This window comes from Solea senegalensis, linkage group LG5, assembly GCF_019176455.1.
Source record: "Solea senegalensis isolate Sse05_10M linkage group LG5, IFAPA_SoseM_1, whole genome shotgun sequence".
In the NCBI taxonomy this organism is placed as follows: Eukaryota; Metazoa; Chordata; class Actinopteri; order Pleuronectiformes; family Soleidae; genus Solea; species Solea senegalensis.
Genome location: NC_058025.1, coordinates 4,768,804 through 4,787,188, shown reverse-complemented (window position 1 = coordinate 4,787,188; position 18,385 = coordinate 4,768,804). Strand labels below are relative to the sequence as shown.

The 18,385-nt window shown below is 38.9% G+C and overlaps 2 protein-coding genes across 2 annotated transcripts; one reads left to right on the top strand and one right to left on the bottom strand.

Annotated features, from left to right (window-relative positions):
- Positions 1-2,739: 2,739 nt before the first annotated feature.
- On the top strand, positions 2,740-4,542 carry LOC122770188 (transcription elongation factor 1 homolog). Its single transcript, XM_044027204.1, has 4 exons — positions 2,740-2,797; positions 3,320-3,450; positions 3,532-3,602; positions 3,922-4,542. The coding sequence occupies exons 2-4, from the start codon at positions 3,335-3,337 to the stop codon at positions 3,984-3,986; spliced, it is 252 nt and encodes an 83-aa protein (XP_043883139.1). The 5' UTR covers positions 2,740-2,797; positions 3,320-3,334; the 3' UTR covers positions 3,987-4,542.
- LOC122770187 (calponin-1-like) lies at positions 4,543-15,530 on the bottom strand. Its single transcript, XM_044027203.1, has 7 exons — positions 15,275-15,530; positions 9,308-9,429; positions 9,143-9,209; positions 8,569-8,706; positions 8,181-8,297; positions 7,348-7,494; positions 4,543-6,571 (listed from the first exon to the last, which is right to left on the bottom strand). The coding sequence occupies exons 1-7, from the start codon at positions 15,332-15,334 to the stop codon at positions 6,329-6,331; spliced, it is 894 nt and encodes a 297-aa protein (XP_043883138.1). The 5' UTR covers positions 15,335-15,530; the 3' UTR covers positions 4,543-6,328.
- Positions 15,531-18,385: the final 2,855 nt, after the last annotated feature.

Genomic DNA, 18,385 nt, shown 5'->3' with positions numbered 1-18,385 from the left:
TGATTTTTGTTATGAGTTAGTTATGAAACTAAGGCTTGTGTGCACGTTTTTACTCCATAATCCTTTCACATGTCCTTCGCTTTTCTATCATGCAGTAACTAATGTGTCGAGAATACATTTGCATCTTTTTGAGTGGTCCCTGAAATCCTTTTATCAAAATCTCTGCAAAAAAAAAAGGATTAATTTGACCTGAAAATAAGATAAAGCTGTGTTTGCATATCGATGAGCATCAGATGGGTAGAAATGGCAAAGTTGGAGTTGGATGTCTGTGCAGGTGCAGTGAGGAGGGGGCAGGTACCAGATGTGTCCTCAGCCAACATCTTCCCCCTGAACAGAGAGGCGCAGGCATCTCCACTTGCCTTTCATATCATTCACGGCTCATTAGGTCCACGCTGTACAACGGACATCTGCTCCACATGCACGTGACGGCTGTAATGTCTGTATTCTTTTTTACACTCGACATACAGTAATGGCATTTTTATGGACTTTTGGATGTGTTGCTACATCCAGGCTTCAATGGAGAGAGTAGTGTTTAAGACGGTGCAGGATTGACGTGATAGGATCGTAGATTAGTGAGGATTTAATGATCCATGTCGTCAGTGAGTGATCTCATTCTCATAGTCTCTGTTGAAAAAGGCTACAATGTCATGCAACTGGGAGGCTAGAAATAAAGTCCGCAGGGAGAGATAAGAGAGCAGAGGCAGACACACATTTCACTTCTTCCCATTTTAAAAACGTATCCACTGCTGTGTGAACATGGCGGGATGAAGGTAAATAAGAGGACGAGCAACGTTAAACGTGCTCCGTGTCAACAGGTCGCAGCTAACCAACTTTAGCTGCGACCTGTTGGGTAACGCTGGGAGAGTGGAAACACGTCATTACCTCAGCAGCGTTTACGTCTTCATTCTGCGTTGTATGCATTTTTAACTCACTATTCACTGAACTTAGAAAGGAAAAATAAAAATAAACGTACACTTACCTTTGTTTCCTTTACCAGCTAATAGCTTAATTCAGACGTATAACGTTAGCATGATCCAAAGGTTGAGCCAGTCGAGCCACTTCCTCGGTCATGTTGTTATGATGTCCATAAGCCACGCCCCCGGAGCAGGCGGACCAATGATCGTCTCTGAAAATGAATATCTTATAATATTTAAAAACCTTTTCTTTTTCCAGCTATATCTGTCATTCCTCGATTTATTGTTGTGTTTATTGATTTTTTTTTTATATTAGTTATTTATTGTTTGTTTTTTCTAGTTTACATTTACTCTTAATTAGTTATTATGATTTATTATATTCTAATGGTTTAAGGAGGATGTTCTATTATAGGAGGTGAGGCCTTAATCTGAGTGTATGGGGAGAAGTGACTCTTCATCAATAATTAAATTCTCCAATTATAAATTTGCGACTGAAAGTTGGTGTCATGAATAATTAAACCCACCCTGCAGCTCACACTCAAGGGGTTTTGGATCTGTTTTCTCTCCTGACTTTAAAACTCTCCTCTCTTATATTATATTCTAACGTTCACACTGTCGTAGCCATAATAGCTCTCGATAGGTCATTAAATATAAAAGTAGTATGTCTTCATATTTCAGAAAGTTGTAAAAAAAAAATAAAAATCTCATTAATATTAATGATATTTTGATGTTGTGTGCCCAGGCAAATGCTTATGTGCAGAGAAACTGGAAACACAGCCAACAGATCATGAAATTGTCTTCGATGATTTATTATAAACACTAGACAGTAATGTAAAGAAACATAAGAATTAATGAATTATAAAACCTGCTCATACTTAATATATATTGTCATTATATCTGCAAAGCTACATGGAGTTCTGTGGGTTTGAAAGTACACACTAAATAGTACCAATAAATCAAGTGAGGGTTTAGGCAGTGAATTCATCTACACATTTCCCTTACGGACTTACCATGATGGATGTTTTTGTCTGAACTTTTATTATTTATAACACACAGTGTTATTATTGGGTAATATATTATTAGCTGATTTTCCTCCCCCAGCGAACTGGTCTATATTTATAATTCACTCAGGTGAATAAATGAGTCAACTAGTTGTTTTTTTTGGATAACAGTCATGTTAATGAGAGTTTCTCTGAAATGTCATTTCATAGGTTTTGTTTTTATTTATTTACTTCAGATCTTTGACTTTGACTTCAAATATTAAAGAAATCTAGATAACTTTAAATATATTTAAATATCTAAATAGTGTTTAATTATTTGGTTTGATTTTGTAGATTGCTCATTTTTTAAATTTTGAAAACCAAAGTCATTAAACTGCTTTACTTGTTTGATACACTTTGAATATGAAATGAATACTGGATAATTCTTGTGATTGTACTGCCCTCTAAAAACAAGAGTGACTGGTGGAGGGGGGCCCCAAAATCAAATCCAGCTTAGGGCCCCATAAAGGCTTGGACCGGCCTTGTATCTCATGAAGAATCTTTTCTTGTTTTAAAGGACGTAGTTTGCCAGTTTAACTACATTTACTGTATCTATTTATTTCTATTTACTTTTTAAAGGCGGCATTTACATGTCTGCGTGTTTATACAGAGTTACAGAGGCGTATCTATTTATCTATAGAGGAGGGAACTAACTTACTAAACGGGCCATGCTATTGGATACTTGCGCTGTCAATCATTTTTGCTTCGCCAATCAAAACCTGGACTTGTTCATGAACCAACCAATCAGAGGAGGCCGTAGAGAAACGCAGCATCCGCAGCCCGTTGAAAACACAAAGCATCCTCCTCCTCCTCCTCCTCCGCTGCGAGAGACACATCACTTTGGTAAGACAACAATCACATCACACAGCAAGTGCACGCACACTGTCACTAAACCAAGATGAAACACACACTCAAGCTTCGCCTTTTAACCCGAACGTCGTCTCAGAGCGACATTACGAGCAGGTTTGACCTACGTGCTAGCACCTGTTAGCGAGTTAGCTCGCTAGCAAGTAGCTGTGTGTTCTTTTGGGCGCTTTAGTTATCATCAGTCGTTTTTTGTTGCACTTTAAATATGTTTTTTTTTTAGAAAGAATTAATAATAACTACGAGTGTGGGGTTTAGTTGGACTATGACTATAATGAGACATTTAAGAGTTTGGATATAAGTCATATTATGTAGTTAAAAGAGGTGACCTTTATAGATTTATAGACTAAAGTCATGAAATGTACAGTAACTGCTGCATAAAGCAATAGCAGCACTTTAGCAAGACTTACAAGGACAGTGCAAGGTAAATGAAGTGTGTGTGTGTGGTCAAGCCATGAACAATCACATTTAACTTCCTGTTATTATTGTTTCACATCACAGATTAAAGATTATAAAATGGGGCGAAGAAAGTCAAAGAGAAAACCACCCCCGAAGAAGAAAATGACGGGTAACCTGGACACTCAGTTCACCTGTCCCTTCTGTAACCATGAGAAATCCTGTGATGTCAAGATGTGAGTGCATAATATTACAATGTTTTCCTTAAATATGAAACAAATGCATCATGTGTAATAAAAATGCCGGCTCTTTTTCAGGGAACGAACTCGCAACACAGGGATTATATCATGTAGTGTTTGCTTGGAGGAGTTCCAGACGCCAATAACCTGTATCCTTTTTTTAACACATCACACCAGATATGGATATCAGGTTTGTTTGTTTGCACTTGTCGCTGTTTTGTTTGTTTATTTGTCGAAGGTCATGTAGTTTAGAAACGCAGGTTAGAAAAAGGCACTTTTAATAATATAAAGGCTTAATCAGTGTTTCGTGAACCAGTTTGACGATATGCAACAGGCTTTTTGTTTACATTCAAAAGCAGCAGACGACAGTGTAAGTAAGAAAGTAGAGCAGTGTTTTATCTTGGTGTGGGTATTAACGTGTCATGTGTGTCAACACTTGGAATGTCCCTTAACTTTCCCCCTCGTCAGATCTGTCCGAGCCCGTGGATGTTTACAGTGACTGGATCGATGCCTGTGAAGCAGCCAATCAGTAGTCTCGTTTTGCATTTCTCTGACCTCACTTTTACACGCCTCGTCCCGTCCGTCTGGTGACTCGTCTGGCCTGAACCGTGCTGCTCATCTTTGAATGAGCTTTTTTAGTTTTATTATGTTGTAATATGACGTGTTTCCTCTGGCTGGGCCAGAGTGTCGACATGTTGTTCCAACAGTAGCCTCACCACATTGTTTGTCTCCGCTCTCCAGTGATTTGCTTATGATTAGTATTATGTCCTTTTTTTTACATAGATTTTTACTGTGTAACATTGAATTTTAAGTGTACAAAACATTCCATGTCCTTCATAATATTTGTGATTTATAGATGAAAAACACGTAGTGTGAGGTAATGTTTTGTCACTAATGCACTGAAACTTTTTGCTGGTTGAAAATTTCTTTTTAAAAATTGCCAAATCAATCTCTCTGGATTAGATTGTATTTATACTGCTAAATTTAAATCCCCTCCCCCACCACCACACTTTTGTTCTACACTACTGTGTACCTGACATTTACTATGTAATTTGATGTTGTGAAAAAAATTATGAAAGCAGAAGCAAATATTTTTGAAGTGTTTTTATTGCACAAATGTCATGTTTCGTGAAAGGCATATATTAAAAAAAAAAAAAGGTTAACAAAGAAGAAGTGTCGTTGGAACAAAGCAAACACATTAGATGAAATATTGCAATAAATTTACTCAGTATTATTGCCTTTCTTAATATCATAGGATGGTAATAATGGTATATAAAAAAAAAAAAAGCAACAACAAATAATCTACATTCCTACGTTGATTGGACCAAAAACACATACCTGCATGTGTACTTTTCCCCACTAGATGGCACTCTGCGACATGTCCATATCTGTGATGCATTCACGAGACAAGGAGCTCAGATACACTGGTCCATTTACTTCAAAGTCAGTCATTTTAGGTTTTGAAGTGTGAGACCACGCGTGTCTGACCCTCCTCTCCTGAGTTTATCAAACACTTCTGCACCCTGAATGTGTGAAAAGCAAATCATGCGACAACCAGTGGCACTTACAACCAGAAAACATTACATTCAAGACATTCGGTGGGTTAACAGTACGATGCAGACTCTTGAAAAGGAGAATTATCAGCAATCATCAGCAGACAGGTCTGTCTGCTTTGGTGCTGCCTTACATTTACCAGTGGCGGGCAAAGTAGTCGCACAATATGGACACGCAACAGTAGGAATGCCACAGTGTAAAAATGAAGCTTCAGTATGTAGAAAAGTGGTTTAACAACTATTATATTAAGTATTTTATAAATTGATTTAATTTGTATGTAAAACCTGGTTTTCAATAAACACAAAAGACTGAAAATGTAGTGGAGGATACAACGGCACAGGATGGTAAACAAGAAGTAAAGATTTAAGTATCTCAGTACTTTATCATAGTAACTGTACTTAGTTACATCCTACCACTGTTTTACTGCACACAAGGTGAGGCCGGCTAAAGTGCAAATGGAGCAACAGCAAGAAAGCAAAAAAAAAAGTTTCCTAGAGGACGGAAGAAAAGACGACTGGTGACTAACTTTACCCTTGACATGAGACCTGGACGTCACAACGCAGCGACATTTACTTTTGTCTTGTAAAATGCATTGTCTGACAAAAAAGTGCTACTTTTCCTTATTGCTCAAATAAAAGCCCATGCTGCACATAAGTCACATCCTTGAAAAGTGTCAAAAAGGGAATTTCTTTAACCAGGCTTGTGATGTGAACATGGTGATTTCTCAGCGCAGGTGCTCATAAAACCAAGCAATGTCCGCACAAAGCAACAAGTCCTCCTGCATCATCCGCCCCGGGCAAACCTGCGGACCCGAGCATCCGTCATCCCCGAGCAATGGAATCCTGGAGCCTGCGGGGGGCCCCGGTGTTGTTCCAGCTGGGTCAAAGTTCAATAGCACCAACACACGGTCACATGTTTCCTTTTGAGGAATTTCAAATTCTGTTTCATCAGTGTTCAAACTGGTCTGGGGGTAAGGGAGGTGAAGTGAGGGGCATTAATAATTAATAATGTATAATTACAACGCGAGTAGAAAAAGCAGTAGAACAAAAAAAATCTATAAATATTGAAGGTTGTTAAATTGCAGAGTGTTGTGGGTATTTTTTTCTTACCAGTGCAGTGAGATGGAGAAGTTGATCACTGCATTAAAGTTTTTTAAGGTCAGGTCAATGTAAACACTTTTATTGTTTTACTAAAATAGAGTAAAAAATAGGTTTAAGATTAAAAAAAAAAGGGCAGTAAAGACGACATTGATATCAATCAGTGTTAAATAAAAGTCAGTTGTGGAGCGGTGCAGCTGTCCGTGTTCTCATACAGTCACACTTTAGTCGGAGTACTGGTTGTAGCCGTCAAACTCCAGCTCACTGCCGTTGTCGCAGGGCTCAGTGGGGTTGGCGCAGTACTTGTTGTCAAACACCTGGCGCGGCAGGCCGTAGGTGGTCATGCCCTTCTGCGAGGCCACTTTGTTGGTGCCCATCTGCAGAGAGATGGTGGTGGTGTCACAGTTCTCCAGCTCCAGCTTCTTGTCAAAGATGTGTCTCCTGGTCCCTGGAGCCGTCATGCCGGACTGGAGGACAAAAAGCGAGACGCAGTTACAATAATAATAATAATAATAATAATATAATATAATATATAATAAAACGATAAATAAATAAGACGAGAGATAACTGAAATATTCAAGTACAATTTAAACCTTCGGTCATGTCACTGACTATTATACTGTCAGTGACACAGTACATGTACAGTCCATAGTGAAAGGTCTATATTCTCTATTATGTAAATATCTTTATAACATTTCCTGGTTACATCTGTCCATTTGCTACAGCAACAAGAGAATTCACCCAAAGTGGGATCAATAACGTGTAATGTAATATAATCTCACCTCATCTAATCTAATCTGTTACTTTAAGGTAACAATTTTGATGGTTTATCTAAATGCTTAAAATCATTTGTCGATAACATTCTTATGTCGTCATTCCAGCGATGCATGGACTTCACAGTGTTCCTCGTCGGGCTCCTCAGTGCTACAACAGTGTGTATTAATCTGCAGCTGAAACTAATCCCTCTCATTTTATTACTGATTAATAACAATACATGCGAGAGTATTTCATAAAACAGCAAAAGAAAAAGCAGTTTCATGAAATATTGGTTCATGGGGAAAAATGCATTACTTCTAAAGCTCCAATGGCCCAAAGGAACTAATGTTGGCTTTGGCCACTAATGAGATTTGTTGACAATAATAACAGCATCTGTGCTCTTTAAATGATTTAATCCTGAGTTTTTACCCCAGTAAAGCGATGAATAAGAACATTATGTCCATGTGAATGGAGACTCTTTTCTCACCTGGCTGGCTCCTTTGTTGGTGCCCATCTGTAGGCTGATGGTAGACTGGTCCACTGGGTTGTCCATGCCTATCTTGGCGTCATACAAATGGCGCCGTGTGCCGTATGACGTCATGCCCTTTTGGCTGGCAAGCTTGTTGGTGCCCATCTAGACACACAGCACAAAATACAGCTGCGTCACTGAAGACACTCTCTGTGCAAAAAGGTCTTTTTGGTCAACGGCAAATAACAGCCGCAAGTGTGCCGCTGTCTCCTGGGGACAGATGTTAAACCAGCATGACTGCTGTGTCCCTGCATGAGTGGAAATGCCTTTCCTCACCAGCAGGTGGTGCTAATCTGCATCCAGTATTGAAAAGCTGATGACCTATTAAGCGACGCATATAAATGCCAACGCCGGTTTCTCGTCACTCGGACGGATCAACTCGTTACGTGACAGTAACAGTAACGACGTCTAAATGAAACCAGGAGGGAATGGAACAGGATGTCGTGTACACAACAACAGGATGTTGTTTACTTGCTTTGTCATTCTCACATCTCCTTGTTTTGTCAATGGCTGGAGCTAAACAGCAGATGGTGACACTGATTTAAGAGGCTGGATTTGTTGTAAAGTTATTGAAATGTATCCTGGGCCGCACACACTGCTCCAAAGAAGGCCTGGGACAGAAATCACCAGCCCGTCTGCCAACTGCTGGGACAGTGTGTCCCCGGCCTTAGAGCAAAGTTCTACTCTACATGAATAATGCAGGGCAGATGTTTATAGACGACGCATCAGCAATCCCACGCATGAGCACAGTTACAATGACCATGTCCGTGAGTGGTTTAGCTGATTCTGACCTGCAGGCCTATGACGTTGCGTCCCTCCTTCAGCTTCTCCGGAGCAAAGCGACGCTGCTGCTTCTCGGCGTACTTCACCCCTAAGTCGTATTTGGACTGGAAGCCTTTGGACTTGGCCTGAGAGAGAAATCACACAAATGACAGTCGTTTATGTTCCGTAGCATTATTCTTTTGTGCTGTTGAGCGACAGATGGGCTCTAAAAGTTGGAATTGTTGAAGAAATGATCTATAATTTGTGATAACACTGCTTAAAAAACTGATATTTTAAGTCTGTTCTTCAATAAATGACAGATCCAGTTTGGTGGCTCCACTTGGACCCGGTTTAAGTTAAGGTCACGGCATGAGTTCATGTCACCGTACTGTACTATGTATTATGTTGTGTCCTCACCATTCCAGCCAGAGCGATGAGTGTGGACTGGACCTGAGTGTGGTTCACGTTCTCAAACAGATCGTTGGCCTCAAAGATGTCGTGTGGCCTCAGGCCGAAGTCCGTGATCGCGCGGACAAAATTCCCGATGTTTTCCAGCTAAAAGGAGGAAGGAGGACAAAATCTGTTAAGGTACTTACGACCGCGTGGAGAGACGACTGATAACGTAGCGCTCATATATTTTCAATGGTGGCTTTTTTCGTTCTTTCTACCCATTTCTTTTCATGCGACGCTAAGCTAACTAGCTTCTAGTACGAGCAAATGAAGGATTATGACCTCAGAAACTACAGAACAAGGGGAACAAATAGAATAAATATGATCTACTATCTTGTCCAAGTAATTCTAAATAAAGTTTCTAATGACTCATTCTCTCCGTTCATTAGCAGCAAAGTTAATTCATTTTTAAAATCAACCTTTAAGTTAATGGGGTTGTTTTTCAGCGCGGTAAAAGTTTATTAAATGTCACACAGAGCTGAGTCTGATATGGCAGCTTCTTTATGAAATGTAAATTACGCTCTCTGGAAAATGCTCGTACCTGGTGCCAGTTTTGAGGGGAGTGGTTGATCCTTTTCACAGAACCCGGCTGCATCACGTTAATCAGTCTACAGAGAGAGAGACAGAAGTCAAGAACGTGGGATTTACATTTACATTTTATGTTTTTTTTTTTACAAGCTTCCTGTCCGTGTGTCTGTCCACGCACTCGCACAGCAGGACTCCGTCCTTCAGGCTCTCCATGAAGTGGTCTCCCATCTTCTTCCCGGTCAAATCCTCGATCCACAGCCGCAGCTCTTCCTCCTTGTGGGGGTCGTACTTCCCTGCAAGCTGAGGAAAGATTAGAGGTCAAACTTGAATGTTTTTCTTCTGCTTTATACACAGAGTTTTATTACAAAGAAGATGAAAGCGGATTTCAACCAAAGTCTTCTCCCCAATGGCAGGTTTTAGTCCCTTAAGTGAATTTAACTTGAAAGGATTTATTTTTAATCAACTAAAGATTGTTCAAATACATATTATATATATACATATATATATATATATAAATACATATATATATACATATACATATACACATATATATATATATATATATATATATATATACATATATACATATATATATATAAATAAATATCAAAGGAATGGCAGTGTCTGCACATTTGAAACTAAACTATCATTTTGCCCTGGACTATGTCTCCGGAAGTAGCGAGACACAATTTTATTATTTACCTTTAAGAAAATTGACAGAATTTGCAAAATGGGAAAATAAAATGCTACAGTTTGTGGTTTGTTTCTGCAAAAAACTCTTATTTTTTGGTCTTTTAATAGCCGTTAATATATTTGGTTGCCCCCAAAACCCAGAGACGATACTTTACCCTCACAATACTACAAATAAACACGAGCAATCTTTTCACAGCATGAGATGAAAACATTTACTAAATATTTTTTTTCAGCTAAATCTCAATTTTTTTTGTAAGTTCCTATAAAAAGAACAGGAAGAAAAACAAAAAAGCTCTGTGGACATTCCTACTTGAAAAAACACACTGGTCTCCCTCTCTTTCCTCTCCATGTATTTCCTTATTGGCACAAACACTTTGCCCTAATACTTTGAATTCTGGCACCGGGGGTTTCAGGCTGCTCCCCCTTTGCGAGCGCACACACACACACACACAAACACACACAAACACACACCCACACACTTTCTTTCTTCCTGAATGTTCTACAGATAAGTCTTCCCAGTCTGGGATTGGCAGCCAACACAAACAAGTATTTTCAAAGCAGCAGGGATAGCATAGCTTCCAGTCCATCACACCAAACTTGGGAGAAAAAGCTTTTCCCCAAACACTCCCTCTCGCTCCGACTGCCCTACTCGTCGTCTGCAATAGGACCAGCTCATATTTCTCACTCTCTCTCTCACTCTCTGACTCTCTCGCTCTCTCTCCCATTGGGTTTTCCAGAATCTTTCCTTTTACAGTGAGTTGACGATTCAGACAAACTCCGTCTGATAACAACAGGCCAACATGGACAGGTCCTGCTACCTGTCGAGGTTTGACTTGAGTGAGTTGTGGGATGGGATGGAGCACGGACACAAACGAATACACAATACAAAAGGTTTCTATTAAAAATATTCTGCCCAAATGTGCCATTTTCTTTGGAAGTCCATTAAGATTCTCTTTCCATGAAGGAAACCAGTGTAAGTTTTGCTAAAGAACAGTCACTCATCTACAGCAAACTCAGCGCCAGAACTGAAGCAATATCTGTCTAAAGAGAGCTGTAGCCATAAGCCTACAGTAGCCAGCCACCATAAGCTACTGGTCATACCAGACCAAGTAAGGCTGTACACCGAAAAACCTCCTGATGCTCGGATCAAAATCATCCGCCAGGACTTTTATAACGAAGAAATGATCATTTGTGATTAATGTTTCGATTCTTGATGACCACACAAAATGTTTGTGCTATTCATGCACTCACAAGCACTTAATACAACACATTTATGCAACATTTATGCATCATTATCACATATGTATATACATATCTCTATATATCTCTCTCTCTCTCTCTCTCTCTCTATATATATATATATATATACATATATATATATATATATGTATATACACATATATATATATATATATATATATATATACACACACACATATATATATACACATATATATATATATATATGTATATACACACATATATATATATATACACACACACATATATATATATACACACACATATATATATATGTATATACACATATATATATATACACACACACATATATATATATATATATACACACATATATATATATATATATATAATAATCTGTTAAAAGCACAAATACATTTTCAAAATATTCCATAATAAGCAGAAGTTGTCTCTTAAATGACACTTGTTCATTGATTAATAATTCCATAATAACCCTCCAGCATAATGTAAATCAAGTGATCTGAGAATAAATTAAGACTATAGCACCCAATTATAATAATAATAATAATAATAATTATAATTATTATTATTATAATATTAATAATAATAATAATAATAATAATAATAATAATAATAATAACAATAATATTAATAATAACAACAATAATAATAATAATATTAATAATAATAATAATAATAATAGGGGGTGCTCTTATTGGCTGTTCCACTCTGCAGCTCCACATACACGTCCCTTCTGTAGAAAGATCACTTTTCCAGCACTGGTAACAACTGCCTATGCTGCAAAGCATCCTCAAAAAAACAAGCATCTCTGGGAAGGGCCCAGGACAGACAGCCTCGATGCCAAAACATGTGTATTTTAATAACCTGGGGGTAAGACTGGATAATTTGGAGCAATTCTGTCTTATTTTGTAAATTTTTCAAGTATAAAAATACTTTTATAAGGAGTATTTTCACTGGTTGTGGCGTCACGTGTTTAAACAACTACACAGGGGTTAAACATAAGGTACATTTGTAAGGTTGAGAGATGATCAACTGACGTAAATGAAGAGGGCAAAGTCCAGCTATCTAAATTCATAAATAGTAAATACATTTCTTTTGCATTTCATACATTTATTTAGAGGACAGGACCCAATGTGACCCTGCGTTTATAGAGTCACAAGCCTAACAGTTATGCAAACACTGGTTTATCTATCTCATATGTTAATCATAGGCTTTTTACATGTGCTTGTAAAAGTGTTCTGAAAGACATAGAACATAAAATACACAATAATATCACTACCAACTATGGCACAAGTATCTCGAAATTAACGTTGAGTCACATTTGTGTGATTTATTTTTAAAGCACACTCACACCACACCACAAGCTACTGGGCACAGAAGATTAAGCAGCACCAACATTCTGAGTCTATCAAATGTGAAAATGGAGTGTATTTGTGCAACTAGTGCAATACCTGTTCAATATTTCTGTTTGATATTTATGTGATGAACAGAGAGAGATGAATTTGTGCCACAGAAGCAGCTCTTGGATTTATACATAGATATTAATGCACCTTTAAATCTGCAAGACCTAGAATGACTGTCTTTCAAAGTGTCTTAATGTCACTTTATATAGAGTGGAATGTGTGTGGGCTCAGAGTAAATGCATCTGTCGAAACGTCAGTAACCGATAAGTGGTTAATCTCCACATACACAGACAGACGTCGCCTGTTTCGGACACTATTTCTTTTGCGAGTTTCAAACGGATCTGCCGTCTCAGGTCCACCTGCGTTGTGTCAGGACGGGGTTGTGTGTGTCTTGACTTCAGAGTAAACTGTTTAGATTCAAGGACACTTTCTCAAGTTCCAAGCCAGAGCCCAGTCGCTCCATACAAGGCCACGAGCTCACGCTGCTGTACCTGTCGCTCACCCACAAAGCCCTGACGCTCGCATAAGGAAAAAGTCGCCATTCTTCAGCAAATGGGAGTTCACTCCTCTATGGACGCGGCACAGAGCTGGCAGCGAAATAACAAACAACGCAGCACTGAAATCTCAAACCTTCATTCCTGACTAAGAGCCCAGTGGCTGCTCAACAGCAGTCATGACAGGAATGTGGGTTTCACAGAGTGCCCGGTGCCTCCGTGAGGGAATAAAACACTGATGATAGATAGACGGCACCATTCAAGGGAAGAGACCACATCCCTTTTGGGAGAATAAGGACGACAATGATGTGGGTGTCGGAACAGTCGCAGACTGACCTTTGGGAACAAAAACTGTCGGCAGCTCTGACTCATCCCACTGAACAGAGTCACTACTGTCACGATAGCAGTGGAGTTACATGTTACCCTCATATTAACCCTCCCTTCCATGTGTGACCCAAGTCCTCATATAAATATAAAAGGCTCACAACACTTCATACAATCACATGGGAAATAAACCCTTCTATTTTAGCCACTTCATATAATGCAATCAAACCAAATCTAGGCCTGATTAAGTCTTTGATATCTTAAGGATAGTTTGCCCCTTTATAATGATTCCGTAAGGTAACAGTCAGTGACAATTCAGATTCAAATAATAAGCCACTTGTGGCTGGATATTGGAGTTTGTAATCACCTCAGTCTCCAACACCAAACCCCATTGAGAAAATCAGTGTTTCTATCCTGCAGCGGCACAGGAGCTGTTGGTCTTCTGCCGCCCTGTTGGCCATAGTTTGTGCCACTTCAGTAAATCAAAATAAAAGGATTTTGAACACAGAAGTCTTAAGATAGTTACTGATGGAGGATGGCGATGGATCACTACATTTCTGTTCACTGTGGTTGTAAAATCTTTGATTTTCACTTCCATTCTTTTACACACAGATCCTCATAGCATGGCATCACTTGCTCAATGTTTACGTGTATTTGGTTCATATAATAACATCTATTCATAACTTCTGATGATCATAACACATCAGAAGTACTTTTAATTCAGTCCCTGTAAGCTCACTTTAAACGCCGTTACAGACGTGATACACGTTCCATCTTCCACTTCCAGTCAGTCGGTTCTTAAATGAACCGGGAACAATAATGACGAGTGGAAGTCAGACTTCCACAGACTAAAAATGTCCTGATCCTTTCACATTAGCACGAATAACTTGGCCACAGAGACGCGAGACTCGCTCCAAAACAATCACCTCCCACACCGTGTGATCCAAGAGTCACCGGAGCCGAGTCCTGACTAAATCATGTTAGAATGTCTGCGTCTTAATGATTTTAACTCAAAAATAGAAAGCACACCTCACTCTCTATGAACTCCGTTTTCAAACGCGTATGATGTTGACTTTATCATCTGTTTAAACATTAAATTTGGCATTTTATGTCAACGTTATGTTGTTTTAACAGGGCCATCAATGCACTTTAAGAACAAGAGTTACAGTCACTCACTGTAGTTTGGTCACTTTTGATTGATATCGCTGCTCTTTGAGGATTTTACACACCAGAGTTTATACAGCACTATCATGTGAAACGACCTAAACTAACATATACTGTAAAGACAAGATCGTTTCTCTGTCATCAGAGCTGATTTGAAACAACCTGCCAGAGGAGATGAAGCTTCCAACTTCACTAAAACTCTTTTAAATCACTTTGTAAAAACAATACTCTGGTCACTATCTTCCACATCCAGTGAGCTTCCACACTACAACCAAAACTTGACAATCCCAATCAGTGTGTGACCCTTTTGTTTTCCTTTGAAAAGTAATGTTTGTTTTGTATTCTTGGTTAATTGAAAAACTACTTAAAAACTACAATAAACATCAGTCACTTTAAAAAAAAAAAAATCATTTCACAGGCTCATATATAAACACATATACACATATATATAAAACACTTTCTGACAGTTGCACTGTTGCGTTACTGCCTTTATCGTTCATCAGTTCCCCTTTTTAACCTTCATTCATTCATTTATTGTGTGTTTGAGTGCTTGTATGACTTTCATTCCTTTATTTGCTCTTTTATTTCCATTTTTTTTGCATTTATTCATATTGACTATTGATATTCTGTAACTTAGTGATTCAAGACTCAAGTCTAGAAGCAGAATATGAATATTATTATCATACTACATTAAAACCAGGGAGTGTTACTGTGTCCATCTTCACTGACCTCTGGTGGACCTCTGACCTCCATCTAAAGCAGTTCAGGCTCCAGCTGCACATGATTTGAATGTAAGCCAGTGAGGTGAAGTGAAATCCGACTTACTTTACTCTTGACCTCGGCAGAAAGTCCGAAGGCAGGGCCGCTCCTGAAATGTGTTGACATCCTGCTGTGTGCGGTCAGTGGAGCTGAGGAGGGCTTTAAAAATGGACAAGCAGTTTACTGCAGCTCTCTGTCCCAAAGTCTCTCTCACACACACACACACACACACAATCCTGGACAAATCCGTGTCTCCGTGTCTCTGTCCTGTCTTATTCTCTGTCGCAGAGAGACTCCGTGCAGCTGCTGAAGCTTCGGTTCGAACTTTCCGACGCTGTTCTGAATCTTTTTTAAACGCTTCCCATGTGTGTGTCCTGTGATTGGCCGAGGCCGCCGACCAATCAGGGCGCAGCCTCCTCATCTGGAGGAGTGATGTCACCTCTCGGGTATTAGATGTAATTCAGTCACTTTTTCCACTTTTAGGCCAGACAGAGACGCTGCTGCTGCTGCTGCTGCTGCTGATGATGATGCTGCGCTGTGACGTCACTGTTCTGTTCTTGTCATCTTATGTCATTGCTTTGTTTCACTATGTCATGCCAATCAATCAATAACCACCCTATGGATTTAACGACACATTACATTGAGTGATATAGGCCTGATGTTACTGGTCATTATCAATAATCATATTAAACTGTAATGATGTGATATTAGGAGTGGGGGGAATCGCTACAGTGTGAAATTGTGATAGTATACAGACATATTTTTTTATTTATTTTTAGCACATATATTTTTTAACTGATTTTACAAATAAAACTTTTAAAAAAATCAATGTAATATCGTGACAATACCGTATTGTGGCTTAAATATCGTGATAATATTGTATCGTGGCTTAAATATCACAATATTATTGTATTGTGACTTAAATATTGTGATAATATCGTATTGTGACTTAAATAACGTAATAATATCATACCATGACTTAAATATTGTGATAATATTATATTGTGACTAAAATCACATGATATATCGTGACTTAAACTTAGTGGAAATATTGTATCTTGACATAAATATTGTGATAATATCATATCATATGTATTTAACTTTGCATGAGACTCATCTTTTATGCTTTTATTCTGTTCCGTTTGCTCAATAATGAGACAGGACATCCTCCTCTGTATGTGACAAATACAACATCCTTGAATCACACCATATAGGATATATAACCAGTAGCATACACAGGTATATGCTGTATTTGTTAACATTTCTCCGTGTATTTATAACAACCATTAAAATAATCATATAATCCTCAAGTAAAGGTTTATATAAAGCTCTTTTTTTTCTAAGCTGTGGTGAATTTGTATTAAAATAATGTAACTTTGGTAGATACTCGGTTAATTTGACCCTTATCAACTCAAATGACCTAAGAAAAAGTACTTTAAAGGAGTAAAATGCAGATGATTTAGAGTTGAAGGGGAACAAAAGTGAAAATCATTAGCTTAACAGGAGAAATAATGACATTAATCCAGAGTGTGACAGTTGGATCATGTGTGAAATGACTTACAGACTCTAAGTTCTCTTGACCTTGAAATAAGGAGTGGACCATCACATGGTTCATCTAAACAGCATCCACTGACTTCTTAGTTTTTAAGAGTCCTTATCATATCCAAAAATATACAGTGTATGCAGTGTACGAGGACCCACACACAGCTGTGGAATAGCAGCATATCTGACATGTGTGTGACGTGTGTCTGTGTGTGTGTGTGTGTGTGTGTGGAAGCTACCGTAGAGCTGACATCACTTGTAATAATGATAATGAGGTGGTTTTCCTGTTGCTGTGTTACTCGTCTTTCCCTCAATAGCCAGGTGGATAACAAGGGAAGGAATGCAGTGGACTGTTGGGATCTGTGGAGTGTAAAGTCAGTGTGTGTGTGTGTGTGTGTGTCACCACTGGACACATGGCACTCACGTAGAGGAGGAACATTCTGGAGAGGGCCGGGCATGGCGGGACAATGAGGGAATGCTGTGATGGTTCCGAGACGGATGTATTCACAAACACACAGGTGTAAAGAATTAGTGCAGAGCAATTGTCCGCATGAGAGACTTTCCCCCTGACCACGGTCACATCCGCGATGTAACGCGCTGCAGCTGTTCGTCTCCCAATAAATCACATACATTTTGTTCCACGGTCCAGCTTCACTTTCCTGATTGTTATTGATTTCACAGAACTTTGAGACGCACTTTTAGAGCACGACGGATAAATACGATACGGGAGGAACGGTGAGATTTTTAAGATTTAGTCTGAGATGAGATTGAGAAGAAGGGGCCTGCGGGGATAGAGATAAACATACAAACAGCCCAGTGAACAGCAGGGTATCACAAAGCTACAGCACCCTATGATACTGAGTTTGAGAACTACAAACATCACATACCACCCACAGACCATTTGGTGTTCCTTTTGTTTCTGCATGTCTGTGCTCTGAGATTCACGTACAAGCCTGCACATAAAAACTAGCGATGAGCCAAAATTATACACAGTATTAGTCTGACACTGGCCAAAATGACTGGCTGTGAAAAAGAAAGTAAATGCTTCACTAAGTACAGGCTGTTTTCTTCTTCATGGGAGCAGAATATTTGTCAGACACTTTGAAATGTCTTGTTAAGGTAAATGCATCAGGGCAAAGTGTAGTTTACAGCTACAGTAGGTTCAAGGAAGTGAAATGTAAGATGTTAGGGACGGACGGGCACGGACATTTGACTATTTGTTTGATTATTAAGAGTCTTGAAAATATACAAAGCTAAAAAAGATCATTATCAATGGTTTATCACAAGGCAGCAGCAGCATCTAAGAGGTTTCTTGAATGCATCTTGAAGCTGCTCCTCTAAGCTCAAAACACTTTACCAGGGTCTTTGAATGCATCTCGTTACCTTCTCCTCTTAGCTCAACAAGCTGGGAACCCTGCATTACTATCACTAACTCCCATGCACTGGAGATTAGAATATTTGAATATGCAATAATCCTGTCAAACGTCCAACTAGCATTTTTGCCTCAAATTCCCATTCCCAGTAATTACTCATGCTAGCAGAGCCAGGAAATAAACCCACAACCTTCCAGTTGAAAAACAACTCGTCCTACCACTGAGCCACCATGGCTCAATCCTTACTCCTCCTTACTTTTTT